Source organism: Anticarsia gemmatalis, chromosome 19, assembly GCF_050436995.1.
Source record: "Anticarsia gemmatalis isolate Benzon Research Colony breed Stoneville strain chromosome 19, ilAntGemm2 primary, whole genome shotgun sequence".
NCBI classification, from domain to species: domain Eukaryota; kingdom Metazoa; phylum Arthropoda; class Insecta; order Lepidoptera; family Erebidae; genus Anticarsia; species Anticarsia gemmatalis.
Window position 1 is genome coordinate 399,277 of NC_134763.1, and position 15,799 is coordinate 415,075.

The window sequence follows — 15,799 nt, forward strand, 5'->3', positions numbered from 1 at the left end:
GTTTGTTTAACCAACTTTTTTGCATATATTAAATACTTTTAACAGAAAGCCATTGGTTTTGCGAATATTCTTATTTCTCAATTAATCAGATATTTTTCCAAATATTTTTTTTTAATAAATACACCTAATATCACTTTTAACCATAGGGGTAGTCAGAGTCCAAAGAACGCCAATTGATACGATCCTTACAAACTTCCTTTGACTCATTCACATCCATACATTTTATCATTTTTTCTTTAGTAATAAACAAAGAGCCTATTAAAAAAATGTTGTATACCTCATTGGCAATATACATAATATATGTATACAGTAGTTTCCTATAGTTATGTATTACAGTAATGTTATTTAAATAGTTATTTAGGAAGTGCCCCACTTGCATTGTTTTGATTTACTCTCAGTTTTGATCGGGAGGTCACGAGTTCGATTCTTATCAAGGTACACAATCTATATTTAGAGGTTAAAAATAGATTGGAATGTTTATGTAGTTTTAATTTGACATATATTTAAAATGCTTTATGTAACATTACTTGTCATTTCTTTCATGAAATATTTGTGTGTAACTTATGCCACTAGCTAGGAAATAAATATTAGGCAGTCAGAGGGTAAATCCCTTTCAAGTTTATAAATCTTTAAATGATTTTTAAAATGGTTGATGAATTTTACGAATTTACATTCACCCATTTGCCTTCTCTGTCTCTCGCCTACAGAAGAAAGAAGCGTGATGATATTTACTATATTATTTAACTAAATCCACAGGTCTATAATCTTTAATCTAAAACTTACCCATGGATCTTACATAAACTAAAACTCCTAAAATTTCTAATACTCTACCGATCTAAAAGTGTCTTAAAGTAAACGAACATTTTTGCACTTTAAAAGCAGAAACTACCTTGGGGCTATCAAAATAAAATAACTGCGATTCAAAAAAATATAATCAAAATAAACCACTCACGAAGTACATAGCTTTATTAAGGCAATTCAAACCGTTCAGAAGATATGTCCTGCATTTCTGCAGAAACCAAGCCAAAAGACTATTTGTAGTACAAGCACGGTGTACACTGATGGAGACAGCTCCGGCCCGTGGCTGTTGTCTATGAAGTACTGCGAGTAGATCTCGGTCCAGAGAGGCAGTCTGTCCACGTGTACACCTGTCTTTAGTTCCGGTTCAGCGTCTATCAGCAGCCATTCTTCTTTGTCGTGATCTGTTGCTTCCAGTTTCTTCCAAGTTATGGTGTCCGTTGATGGGGTTCTGAAAAAAGAGTTTTTATTTGTCAAAAATCAAATTATTTATGTCAAACTTCGTCGTCGTCAAAACCCTTCCCTTGTAAATCCCGATCTCTCGGGAACTCCGGGATATAAAGTAGCCTATATTTTATTCTGGGTCTTCAATATTATTATTCGTTCTTCCTGTCACATTGTTCTGTGGCAAAGAAATTATACCGGAAATTGTCTAGAATGAAATCGGGAAATCACCATCCTATGTCGCATTCTTCGTCCTTGCCTTATATTATTGTAAAAGTAGCAAGATTTCCCGGAGTAAAAAGAATTCTTTTTGTTTGCATATTGCATCAAAATCGTTTGAGTGCATTTTGTATAGAAAACGAATGACCCATCTCATTAATTCTTAATAAATATTAAACAACTTTTCAGGATAATTTTTGACAGTTTTTATCACTTATGTATTATGAATTTACTGTCACTACACTTATTCATCTTACGCTAGCCCTACATGGTCCATCAATCCATACAAATTTTCGAAAGTACGACACATATCTTCCAATATATAAAATTCTCGTGTCACAGTTTTCGTTGCCACACTCCTCCGACACGGCTTGACCGATTCTCATGAAATTTTGTGAGCATATTGACTAGGTCTGAGAATCGGCCAACATCTTTTTTCATACACCTACATAAGTGACACATTTTTTTTTTATGTGGCAAAGCAACGTTCACCGGGACTGCTAGTAAAAATATACATTTATCAGCATATTCTAAAAGGTAAACAAACAGCCTTTCTTTATCTAATTAAGTATCGTTGTTAACACTACAGTTGATTGGCACTACCTCTTTCATTAACACTCCATTTGACTAATTGGTTCACGTGAACGAGTGCTTTTATTGTTCACTATCTAGAGGGACATCTGTATGACGCTACTTTATAGCCTTGAAGATATAAGAGGCTATATCACTGCACAGGTTATTTTAATGAACATTCTATTATAATGAGGAATCATTTAACTGTCGCTTTGTTATTGAAAATCAATTATGATCGTGAATCATGGATAGTTTAATGTTTATCTGGAAGCGTTCTCATTGACTACGGTGACCACCTTTCTAGTCTACTGCATGCTCAGACTACTATAAATTACTCTATCGTGAACCCGAAATAGTTCGTGAAAAATATTCGGATGGATTCTTACCCCGTCTTCAAAAAGCTAGTCCACAATTTTGTCAGCGTATCAATCATCTTGTTCTCATCAGCGTGCAGTTCCCCAGGCACCAGTCCATCCTGTGTGAACAGATACCCCACGATGTCACTCCTCACGGCTCCTTCCACTGGCTGGTCTATAGAGTGCAGCACTCTATTAAACTCCCCAACGAAAGCAAACTCGTAGAAGAAAACAGTTGCCCCAGCTTCGACCAACATTCGAGCTGAACGGATCCCAGGACCTGTATACCCGATGTCCGTGAAGCACAAAGACAAGTTTTTCGTGTCATCTAAACTAATATCGTCTTCACCAAAATACTGAGCCTTCACTTTCGTCCCCACTTCGTTTCTTAAAGCAGTCGTATCGAATACCAAGTCGTTCGGCAGCAACAGTGTATGGTCATCATTGATCTGTTTTATACTATCCTCAGTTTGAAGCAAAGCCTCATGGATACCAGCGAATGTCGCAGAACCAATCAGAAAAGATTTATCTATCTTTTCAGTAGTCATTATCGTATATGGAGTCTCCGTCATAAATGCGTCTTCAGTTTTCACTTCTAGACAAGGCTTGAATTCCATACCTTTTGCGGCTCGCACTATTGCTGCTGCAGTGACCTCGCTTAGTGTTATCTCTAATCTTGATTGTGGGTTTTGAGCTGCTCTTATTTTCTCAAACAACTCATTGGCGACGACTGTTGGATCCCTGTCTAAAGCCCAGTAAGACAGGAAAGAGCCACTCTCTGCTATTACTTTGCTGACGTTATCTCTAGACATAGGAGACAAGGCTAAGAATCCCGCGAAAGCTCCAGATTTCCCGTCACCGCTCACAACAATGTTGTCGGGGTTTCCTCCAAACTTCTTGATATTATCGCTCACCCAGGTTAGTGCTAAGCTCAGGTCTTTTAAGCCTGCGTTGCCTGGTGCTGTCTCGTTCTGTACACACAAGAAGCCGAGCGAACCCAGCCTGTAGTTAGGCAGAACTAGGATAATTCCATTAGCAACTAAGTACTCTGGTCCGTATACTGAAGGATCTCCGCTCCCAGCAAAGTCGTCATCGTGAATGTGGAAGAGAACACTTGCATCTTCAGCATCTTTTGGTTTGAAGATGCTCAGTGTGAGGCAGTCAACCTCGCCGACGTACGTGTCGCCTTGTAGTTGTGGACAACGTTTGTCATGATCTTTGACATCGTGCAGACCGTCCCATGCATCGGCTCCAACTGCCGCCTGAAAAAAGTAAACAGGCAATTTCAAATGTTTTGTCTATCAGTGTTTTTCTTGTATATTATAATTTATTAGATCTATTTACCTGAAACGGACTGGTGAATTTCCCGTAAGGTATATCAATGTAACTGACAATATCCTCGTTTTGCCGCCAAGCATGTCCTTGTACTAATCCAGAAGCAGTTTCTACTATCAGATTTACGTTGTTTTCGGGAACATTCTCTTCTTCGTCACTTCCATTCCCACTGCCAACTTCGTTATCATCCCCGCTTCCATCACCACTGGCATCATCTTTGTCATCACCGCTCCCATCGCCGCTGTTTTGATCATTGTCATCACCACTTCCTTCCTCATTCTCTACATCAGCAGCGGGTGGCAGAATATTTTCTGGGTCACCTTCGGGCTCTACAACATCGACTCCAGCGTCGTCGTTTACAGATCGATCATTAGACCCTTCATCATCTGGTGAAGCTGGTGGATCTGCAGGCCTTTCTACAGACTCCTCTCCCGAAGCGTCTTCTTCGGGAGGGGAGGGAGGATTTGGAGTATCTGGGACCACTTCAGTACCCTGTGAACCTGGTGGTTCACTGCCTTCCTGTGGGGGTGAATCTGGTATTTCTGGGGATATTTCGCCAATATCAGGTGCTTGTTCAGGACTGGTGGGTGGTCTTTCGCTATCGCCGTTGTCTGGAGAGCTGTAGTAGACTTGTTCGTCGCGTATCTGTGGTCCTCCAGGAAGGATGCTTTCTTGAAACTCTGGTGGGTTGTGTTCAATGGTGATGACGCCGCTTTGAGTTAAGCCACTGACCGCTGTGGTGGTAGCTACCAGCGCTGCTGTCAGCCACGCACTCCACCACCGCATTGTACTCTCTTGACAATTGTTTTATATGCGCATTCCTGTAAAGAAACTCACAATTAATATGACATTACAATCAAATGTCCATAATTTTCCAATTCCCTACTTCCCTAAATATTGCCACACATGTTGATCTCCTTTCCTGAAAGGTTTAAACAAAACTGAAGTACACCGTTTTCGATTATCGGATATTAATAGCAGCTTTCACTATATTCGTCGCCCTACAGTAGGTGTTCTATATCACGGCAAGGTCACAGTGCCAGTGATAACATGACACCTGTCCAATTAATTAGAATAACGATACGGAGTGACGAATAATACTACATTATTGAAACTATTTGTAGCTTACCTACGTAGGTAACCTATGTATGTCTACTGTGCTTTTGGGCGTTAGTTGAGGTTTTCTATTAAACACCGTATTTTGTAATATTTGGGTGTTAGACCAACTTTTATGCGCCAATGAAAAATAAGAAAATTAGAGTGTAACTACATAATAGTGGTGCTTAATTGTATTTCAAATTAAAATGAATCTTATTTATTAAATTATAATACGTAGACCTTTTTGTGACCATAGAAAATCACAAAATTGTTTCTGTCACTCATGTAAAAATGTGAGAGACTACATTAATTCAAGAGGTAGTATCTATCGAAAACAGTTCAGCTTTAGATCATGTTCCTACAGAACGTACAACTACACTAATCCTGTTGAAACAAAAAATATGAACCTTTTATCAATAAGAGAAGTTTGTGAAATCAAATCATTATTTCATTTTTAACCCATTACTGTCCCATTGCTAGGCAAGGATAATTTAATCATTTGAGTATCTCTATTTTTCCATAAAACTACAAGTCCTAACTCCATTGGCAAGTTTGCGTCATACTTGCACCATGAATGGCTATCCTCCTATCAGATACTTCACCGGACAACGCCCTACAGTAACGGCTCAATGAAATGAACAACCCCATCGAGTGATCAAGTGGAAAGCACTACTGAGTAATTGTATTTAAAATAAGTGCTAGTTTCATCACTTATCTAGAAACTAACTGATAGATAAAGGGGCAGTAAACTTATTAAAACCATTAAAACTGCGTGTTAAGTTTAACTAACACTTGGCAAGTAAAGCCTGTTATGGTATTATTGGAGGAAGTTTTTTGTTCTTCTCCATATTAGTAATTGATATGTAGCTTATTATGAAAGCAAAATAATTTAATATTAAATCGACAGTTAGTAAAGAAACCTGTCTTTACTTTAGTCCATTCAGAAAATGGTGGTCGCGTCGTGTGCTTCAATTTAGCCAACGCTAAACTTATTTCCCTAATGCATTTTGTTCGACAAGCTTTGTAGAGTCTATATGGCCGTGAAATACCTTTTAAGCGAATTAAATATCATTGCTTGAAGGTGACCTTTCCTGTAGCTATACTATATATTTATAAACTCATTACTATCCAACTGTATAGCACTGCTTTCTCCCGAAATTCGGTAGGGATTCGACTCTGTGTCCGTCACGCTAATCGATTGTGACTTTGTAGCCATTGAACATGGTTTCAATTAAAAAATAACTGACATACAAAGAATGTTAAGGAACTTTCTTAAATGGCAATAAAAGTATATAAAAATCCTACGCCTAATTGATAAAAAACGCAATAAAACGCTTTTTATGCTTTTTACTAAAGGCCTACTTACTTACTTACCTACTTGAATGAATGTACTAACTAACCCGGCAAACGTTGTTTTGCCATATACAACAACTCTTGTGTGAACAACTCTTACCACTTAAGGGTATGAAAAATTGATGTTGGCCGATTCTCAGACCTACTCAATAAACTCACAAAATTTCATGAGTGTCAAGCCGTTTTGGCGGAGTTCGGGAACGAACATTGTGACACGAAAATTTTGTTAGATTTTAAACTTTATACAAAGTTGCGGGACATACAGGTGGATTTAGAGCCAAAGGCTACCTACCCTACCTTGGAGTGATAGAGAGATTATAAGAAGTACAGATAGAAACTCACCGTGTGGTATGTATGTATGACACGTGTGCTGTGACTAAACAGAGCGCTCGCCACTTTGTGCCGCTCGCCGAATGTGCTGATGAAATCGATGAGCCTGGCTCCGGACAATCGACAACAGCGAGCATTGATGCCATACTCAATATAGAAAAGAAAAATTACTATGCATTGCGTAATTTCTGTACATCTTTTCAAATATGTTTTGTTCTTTTTACATGACAAAAAGATGTAAAAATCATAATCTAACCATTTATTCATTTAGGTCAAATGCTGATAGTTATGATAGTCAAAGATGTATAGATGTGAATGAAGCAAAGGATGTTTAAAAGGAAGTGGAATGATGAATGAATGTGGAAGGATGAGGTACCAAGTGGCGTTCTCTGGTCTTTGCCTATCCTTATGAGAAGAGAGCGTGATTTTGTGTATGTGTGTGTGTATGTACAAAGTACCAGACTTTATAGCAGACCCCGCCATCCCGAAATACAGCATTTGTCCAGTATAACCACATTTTTTAAATGGAGTTACGGTCATTTCACGAGTACAGTCCTTGGATATAAGTCTGGTGTTACTCTTCCAATTTTAAAGAGTTATGAATAAAGCCTGAGTGAACGGAGACTTTTGCTTAGCAGCAGGATAAGTAAACAGGCTAAGCGAAAAAACTGATTTTATAAAGTACGCGATTCATTACGTGACATTACTTAATGGGTTCTATGTTGTTGATACTAATACTAAAAATACTTACTAATACTTATGAACAGTGCATGTACAATGTCAAAGTAAGTCATAAGTTGATTGTAGTCTGTAGAGCAAGTGAAAGTGATAAGTTTGAGGGCCAGTCACGGAGGCTGTTCTAAATGTCACTTGTATGGTCAGCTACCTTAACTTGTGAACTTTCATACTGTACCGTTTAAATGTTATGAGCTATGTCGTATAGAAAAGTGATAAGTAAAGCCCGAATGTAAAATCTTCTTCATAATTCTGATGTGCATTTTTGCGACAGAAATACTTTTAAGCAAAGCTTTTTGAATCACGTTTCGCCGAAATACTGTTTTTCAATTTTGTGTTTCAAATGTTCACGTTATAACTTAAAACGTAAGCTCTGGTTACAGGAAGCAAACTATGAAAATTCACCCGATCTTCCTTACCGTGTCATTCATGCCTGTTTGATTCTGGTCTTCCAGTCTCTTGAATTAAAATATACTTGTCTAAGGTGATTTAGTACTTGTGTACCCACCAGTACTCAGAACCCCACCGTTATCAGAGACTAATACCATCAGCCGTTATCTCGCACTCGTGATAACAAAGCTCAGCTCAATATTCTCCCCGTCGTACTTGCCCAATATTGGGAACTTTGCTTATATTGTCATCGTTAGACTTCACACAGGTATTTGTGTTTGCGTTTTATGTGTCATTATAACCGGCGGTCCTGTATGACAAGATGTATGGATGTGAATGAAGCAAGGGAAGTAGGGATCATAGCCTCGTTCGTTTTTTAGTCTTCACCCCCCCCCCTCCCGCCCCCTCCTCTACCGGAACAGAGAGTGTACCTGTGTATTGTGCACACACTTTGCCACTATAAACAAAGTCCTGCACAGTTAGCTGGTTTCAATGAAACTGGCCGCCGTAGCCGAAATCGGCCAGGACGACATCAGTCTCCCCCTACCCCTATAAATACATAGGTACTGCAATGATACAAGATTATGAAATTAAATGTCACATCGTATTATTTACAAATACGTAAATATAACAAGCATAAAATCACGCCTTCTTCTCCTACGAATAGGTAGAGACCAAGCAGTTTTTCATTATGTACACTCACTAAACATGCCTTGCACATAGCAGCACATACGCTAAACTTTCAAATACAATGTGTTAAAAGTAAACAAATTAGCTTTTACCTTTGGCCAAACGGAATTTCCAAGGTTTTTGGTCACTTAATAGTATTTGATCTGAACCAGTCCGTACTTAAAGTCTAGGTTGCGTAATGGTTTAAGTCGCCACGCCGCTATCTTTACGTCGGGACGTCGTGGGTTAGATTCCCACACGGACCAATTATTTGTGCGATCTACAAATAATTCTTTCGGGTCTGGTTGTACTTTGTGTTCGTTGTTTGTATTTTAAAAGTCCCTGCGACACAAGAGCAATTCTTAGTGCGGGAGTAGTTTTAAAAACTACTTACCCTACGATAGATGAGTGTATCTCCTGTGCCTGTAGTATACACAGGTATATTGTCTAAATGCGTCATCTGCTCTACACAGACGAGCAGTATTTCATCATAACGCCTTTGTTAAGTCGATTGTTAGGTTTAAATAATAACGTAGTTAACATAGGAATAGGTTTGACAGTTAAATACGAATATACAATAAACTATTGTCTCTATTAGCTGGTAGTTCTGTTAATAATATAGTTTATTTTGTATCTATGACGCAGAAGTCATGTGTGTGCGTCTGCTATTTAGAATTTTGCAGCTACTAGCTACGGCCCGCGACTACGTCAGTGTGGATAGACTTCCCGTGGTAAAAAGTATATGTGTGTTAATCTAGGTTATAAACTATGTATGTGTCAAATTTTATAAAAATCCGTTCAGTAGTTTTTTCCGTGAACATCCTCACAGACTGTCGCGTTCATGAAGTTGGGTTTCTGTAGGGAGTTTTTTTTATTAGGGACTAGATCGGTCGGTCATTGCTAAACAAGGCTTCCACCTACGTTGGAGACGGCTTCCAGTCCTACCCGAATGCTGCAGGCTGCCTATCGGACCTCCGCAACCCTTACCCTAAGACTAGTTGTCAGACATAATTTTTTTAATCCATTACTGAATCACTGCAGCAGAGCAAGGGTCTCTTCCCAAACAAGGGAGGGTAAGGGCACGAGTCCACCACGCTGGCCAAATGCGGGTTGTCAGACTTAAAAATATAAGGAAAAACCACATATATAATATATCAGTATAATGTTAACGTGAGCATCATACCATTGATAAAACCTCACTATCTGAACGAAAGCGCCCGTGAAGTGATAATGAAATGTAATCGTGGACGACTTCCGCGAAATACGTGTGCTTGTGTACCGGGTCACTGGGACGTTGCAGGTACTTCTATATAGCATTATTTGATAGATATTTTGATAAATTTAAGTGCTCATAAAGCTTCATAATTTAGCTAAAGTTTGTAGGGATCGTAGTAAGTAGCGTTCTTTAGTTTCTACCTACTCCCATGGAAAGTTCTCTATTTCTGTTTCATCTACGATCAGATGGTTAGGAGCAATGTCCTAATGCTGTGAAGTTTTTTAAGCTGATCTTCAACTTAATGCCATTATCTTTTATAAATATAGCTAAAAAAAATGGTATCTTTACCTTTCAATTTTAATCGCGTACAAGACCCTGTACATTTGAATATTAAGCTTATAAAAAGGTAAATACTTAGTACTTAACATTGTCCTAGCCAATATTCTGCCAAAGTTTCTTTTGCATTTATTCAAATGTTTTTTAAAGCATTTGTTTAAATGCGTTTCAGGAGTTACTATACCTATATCCTAGTCCACTCACAATACACAGGTGCACGCTCTGTTTTTCTTTCTTTTAATACGATTTATCGATATTATAACATGACCGACAATTTTTTCACATTTTACCCAATAATCGTTTAGAGAATCGAACCTGAAACTTCACGATCACCAGTCACGTACACTGTTCAAATGTATTAAACATGAAATTCAGTACATGTTACATGACCGATCTCGCCCGGGATTACAGAGAATCCTTGCAATCATACCAGCTAACCATACGGATTATAGAATGATTTAGAACAAGTATTTTGTCCTATTGGCTATTTATTTTTGTATTGCTAAAATAAAAAAAAAATGTTTTTCATTTAGGTCAAATGATTCAAGTTATGCACATGATAGTCGTTACGATTACTGAATCTACTACTATTTCGGAAAGGAGGTAGAGCCTTATGAGGAGAGCTGGCAAGAAACTCACACTCACTCTTTTTAACCGCCAAATGACGTACTATGTTTTTGAGACAATAATTAATGTGCCAACAATCACCAATGTTCATAATTAACATTCCAAATATTTTAAATGGCATTTCGCTTATTGCAAATCGGTAGCAAAATATTACTGGTTTCAAACCCTTTTACTCTTTCTGGCGATACTTCAGTTGGTTACGCTCAGAAGAAAAGTATTTTCATGTCAAAAACCTACATCAAGATGCCACGTCTATCGAAACGAAGTCCACGAGCTCAAAAATTTATTAATGCTACTTTTACGCTGTTTACTCTATTAACTTTACCTAAATAAATAAATAAAATTGATATTTTTTTCTCCCTTCCATTTTTTTAAGTGGTGTCTGGAGTCCATATAGTTGCACGACCTGCACGTGTTAATTATATTATCCTTCTCTCATTAATAATAATTATTCTTGTTTCAGGTAAGTCACGCACCACACGTCTTAGAATCAGAACGGAAATCAAACTGCGAATTATCTGTGAGTTGTATAATCATGATTTGTTTGCGTCGGTCGGTACAAAGGGCTGGAACGACGCCGGTGGCGCTGATGATGGTACAAAAGGTGGTATGAATGGACCCTCAGGGGACATCGGTGATGATGATGATGAAGGTACGAAAGGTGGCATGAATGGACCTTGAGGGAACGTATTCGGTGATGACGACGTCACTATAGGCGGTATGAACGGAGCCTGAGGTGGGAAGACTCCAGTAATTGAAGAGTTCCTGAAATATAACGTTGATACGTTTAATTTATATTTTTTTTAAAGTCTGTCCGTCAAATTATTTGCAAATTAGTTAGTGTCTTTGAAAATGTAATGGCACGTTTTTTTCTGAACAAATTAACGTCCCAATACTAGGCAAGGGGCTCCCCCCGGAGTGAAAGATAGGTGAGCCCTTGAGTACATCACGCTGGCCAAGTGCGGATTGGGGACACAGTGATAAATTAAATTATGTCTTTCAAACAAGGGTACCATAGAACATGAATGAAAGTTCAAATAAAAGTGTAATCTCGTTTGACAAATGGCGTCTGGTCAACACGCCCGAGTCGTCGACCTGCCGTCAGATGTCGACGAGTTCACGTACAGTTTCAAAAGAATCATGTTGTGTCTGTCGTTTTTAAATTAAAGTTTGAGTAGTAGAAGTTTCCTTTAGGCTAATTGTCAGTCGACGTGGAGTCAGAGAGAGTGGAGAAGAGGCCATAATTATGTAATTAGCAATGAAATATCGCTTATCGTCCTGTTGATAGGTTATTGAAACCCGCCGTTAGGCAAGGAGTTACTACTCGTTACCTGGCTATCTGATCGATCTCATCATTGAACCGTATCCTGTCCATCTCCTTGGGAGTGGGGGGTGTGTTGTAGTACACGCCAGGCTCGTGCACCGACTGGTAGTTGAGGATCCAGGGCTTCACTGGTGGCCAGCCTTTACCGCATGATGGGTCGCTGGAAATATTGACCACTATTATAGCAGCTTGCTCCGTTATTTTCAATCTTTAACTCTTGGCTGGTCTACTAGTTTCTGCTAATCGTTTCTGGCGTTTAAAACAAAACACAAAAAAATAACTGAAACGCATCAAAGTAGTTTATCGACCAGTATTTACCTGCGTAGTTATTTTTATTGAAAAAAAAAGCTTTTACCTGTGATAAAATTACTTTGCCAAATTCTATCTTAATTGTTGACAACGTTTAATAATCTTGTATGAAATACTTACTTGCACAATACAAACTTGACAATAAAATCACTCATCCAATCCGTCATTTTGTCATCTCTCGGCGGCAAAGACTCGTGCCCAAGGACAGCATTCTCCCTAAATACATACGTCAAATCTTCCACGTGAGAGCTACCCCTGTATTGAAGGTACAAAGCCTTTTTAATCACACTGAAATCAGCTTCGTATTGAAACTGATACAAGAACGAAGGTGCCGCGTTCATCTCTGATCTCCAACGAGCCAACTGGAACGCTGGATACGCGAACAATACATCCCGACAAGCCTCCTCAATATACTCGTCGTAATTCAGTTTCTTATCAAAGTATTCCTCTATCGTCCTGTTAGCTAAATACAACGCCACGTTGGGAGGGACCGTGAGTGTGTACCCGAGGCGCAAGATCATAGTAGGGTTCATCTGGATACGACGCAGCATTTGCAACTCCATCAGCCTGTACTTGAAGAATTGGCACTCATTGCTCGTGAACCCTATTATCATAGGGTATTCTTTATCTCTCCCTTTTTCAATCAGTCTGATGGGGTCATCGTCCACTATTTGCGTGATACCTGGGTACTTCGGTTCTTGCACTGGTGAGAAACCCGCCAAACCAGTCTCGTATTGAAATGGTCCGAGAATATTGAGGATATCTTCCAACGGTATTTGTGTGAGCCGTTGATGGATGATGTCGGGGTCGGTGGAATTGAAGCCTAGATGCTTGAAGAAGATGCCAGCTACGTAGGTGGCGTATATCGGCGATGTTGTGTAGAACGATGTGATGGCGGAGCCGCTCATTAGGATCACTCTGGAATAAAATAAGAATACTTATTAGATACCTACAATAATCTTTTCACACGATCTTATTGATTACCTGCGGTCGGTCCTACATCTGTTGTGAAAAGAGATAGCGCTGAAAGTCTTGTATATCATTTTCCCTTTCTAAGGACAGTCGAAACAGTTTTACTTATATACGTGCTATACGCTTCTTATACTCGAAGGTATAGGTTGTGCATAAAATACACCCAAGTTTTGCCACTAACAATGTTAGGCCCATGTTTTAGAGGCCAGGGGGGCACGTTACCCAACTCCGGGATACTATTAAGAAATTTTCTAATATGAAATGTATTTAAAATAATCTAAAATCGTATTTACCTCTTAAACAGTCCTTTAGTTGCATTAGACAATGCTAACAAATGCGCGCAAGAAGCACCAGCGCTCTGACCTCCGATGGTGACGTCACGAGGGTTCCCTCCGAAGGCTCGCGCGTTCCTCTGCACCCAGCGCAGTAGCGTCACCATGTCACGCAGGCCAGCATTGTCTGGGATCTTCGGATTGCTTAGCGAGAGAAAACCAAAGACGCCTATTCTGAAATGAACAATCAAGAAAAAAATTTACATGTCTAGTAAAATAACTAGAACTTTCGAAAGGCACCGGATATAAGTCTTATCTATGGTCACTCTGGAAGAAAACCCATACATTACTAGCAGTGAGACAAGTAAAAAATTGTTTTTTTTCAATATTGCTGCTAACTTTAATATCAATTTACTGTTTCGAAGACTGCCGGTTTCCGATTGATCAGTGACAGTTGGTCTATCCATCTCCTAATTGTAAATTACCCAAGAATTAGAATATTACAAATAAAACGTAATAAATAACAAACTTACCTATAATTAAAAGTGATCACGATGATCCCTTTACTGACCAAATACTCAGGACCGTACAGATCAGAATTTCCAGATCCCTGCTGGAATCCACCTCCATGGATAAACACGTATATGGGGAGTCCTGGCTTTTTATACTCTATAGTGGCATTGGAGAAGTCATCTTCGGCCTTGAAGACCTTGGGCATGGCAGAGACTGGTACGTGGACGTTGACGAAGATGCAAGACTCGCTCATGCCCCTGATGGGCTTGACCAAGCGGCCGTAGATCTCGTCGTGCTGAGGGCATATGGGACCTTCTTCTGTTGCATCCAGGAGATGGACCCATGGCTTTGCTGGTTTGAGTTCCTGTTAAATAATATACTACTTTGGAGTTAACTTACAATGACTTATGCACGCTATCTCTATAAGTTAATTAGGAACTGCTTAATTTTGCATGATAATAAAAAGAAACTACGTTTAAAGAATCCGACTGCAAAAAGCAAAAAAAACATCTAATATACAGTTTTAAACACGTTCAACAAAATACCATTATTTTTGATGTGGTAAAACATGATAGGTTCGAAATCAGTTCAGATTTTAGTTCAGCATCTTTGTGCTTTAAAAATCATGATAAAGTCAGTCCCATTTGATTTTAATTAAACAGTCGTTGATTGGGCATGAGTCTTTGTCGCCTTGCTAAATATCTTCAGACGGCTTGAAGAACGGCCCTATCTTGTCCACTAAAGAAGATATAAGATGAGTAAGCTTTAGTTAATGTTAAAATACCTGAAACCTCAGTTCTCCAAGCGGTTGTCTTGCATAAGGGATGCCCCTGAAGCTGGCGTACTCGACACCATGATCCGCCTTCCTGACCAGTCCGCACACCCATCCGGTGTCAACCCGTGTGCGTATGTTGCATCTTAAATCACTTTCTTCGTTGGCGGTTGCTGAAAATAATATCTGATAATTAAAAACCCCAACCCGCACTTGGCCAGCGTGGTGGACTCAAGGCCTAACCCTTCCCTCGTTTGGGAGGAGACCCTTGCCTAGCAGTGGGACAGAAAAGGTATAAAAAAAACAAATTGGGAGTTGTTTGTCTAAGAATAAACATAACATTTAAAGTATTCTAAGTTTCTTGACTTGTTTCTTTCCACGCTGACGATTGTCGACTGCCGACTGCGGCAAAGTTATATACAGGCTACAGCACTCCAAATATTCATGTTCGCGTTATTTTTCCGTGTAGTATTACATAATAAACGATTTACAAGTTCTAATTATACAAAACCGAAATCCAAGTTTCTTAGTTTAAAGCTGCGCGTCATTGCTTCGAAATCGGAGCGTACGGGCCCTTCTTTTTGCTGGAATTTCTATGGCGTTTAAATGCCAATAGATGCAGTACTATAAAAATACAAAACAACGATTAAAGATTATAACAACAAGATTTAAAAAAACTCTCTACGATCCGTACGCTCAAATTCCGGCGCAGAAGACGCACAGTTCAACACCCTTACCAAAACAAGCACACGTAAAAAACACAATAAATCTAAACATCATATTGCAATCATTACGACTGTTAAATTAAACTTCATTATTATAGCAGCGCATTTAATAACTAGCTCGAAGTACATTGTCCGTTAGAATATACTGCTAAATTAAATAACAGCTACTGAAGATAATTTAAATTTAACTCAATCCATCCACTTTTCCACACGTAAGCAAAAACTAATTGTTTATGAGCACGATATAATTATCTTATGTTTTATTCTCTGCCTACACCTTCGGATATAACAGGCGTAATGTTATGTATGTATGTTTGTCTTGAATAAGTATAGTAAACTGCAAAGTAAAATGCTTAAATTGTTGTTTACTGAAAAATTACTTAATGAGCCGTGCGAGATCAATTTACGTACTGAATAGTTTATTTGTGACTCA

The 15,799-nt window shown here is 38.8% G+C and overlaps 3 protein-coding genes across 5 annotated transcripts in view; 1 reads left to right on the top strand and 2 right to left on the bottom strand.

Moving 5' to 3' along the window:
* The window catches only part of PKD (serine/threonine-protein kinase D3), a 97,633-nt gene that overhangs the window by 7,733 nt on the left and 74,101 nt on the right, over nucleotides 1-15,799 (top strand). The gene's annotated exons all lie outside the window — the stretch shown is intronic.
* Nucleotides 936-6,622, bottom strand: LOC142981178 (esterase FE4-like). The gene is made up of 4 exons (XM_076126886.1): nucleotides 6,519-6,622; nucleotides 3,735-4,546; nucleotides 2,421-3,652; nucleotides 936-1,249 (listed from the first exon to the last, which is right to left on the bottom strand). The coding sequence occupies exons 2-4, from the start codon at nucleotides 4,509-4,511 to the stop codon at nucleotides 988-990; spliced, it is 2,271 nt and encodes a 756-aa protein (XP_075983001.1). The 5' UTR covers nucleotides 4,512-4,546; nucleotides 6,519-6,622; the 3' UTR covers nucleotides 936-987.
* Nucleotides 10,994-15,701, bottom strand: LOC142980938 (juvenile hormone esterase-like). The gene is made up of 7 exons (XM_076126561.1): nucleotides 15,379-15,701; nucleotides 14,654-14,814; nucleotides 13,890-14,233; nucleotides 13,378-13,590; nucleotides 12,233-13,030; nucleotides 11,811-11,963; nucleotides 10,994-11,244 (listed from the first exon to the last, which is right to left on the bottom strand). The coding sequence occupies exons 1-7, from the start codon at nucleotides 15,419-15,421 to the stop codon at nucleotides 11,013-11,015; spliced, it is 1,944 nt and encodes a 647-aa protein (XP_075982676.1). The 5' UTR covers nucleotides 15,422-15,701; the 3' UTR covers nucleotides 10,994-11,012.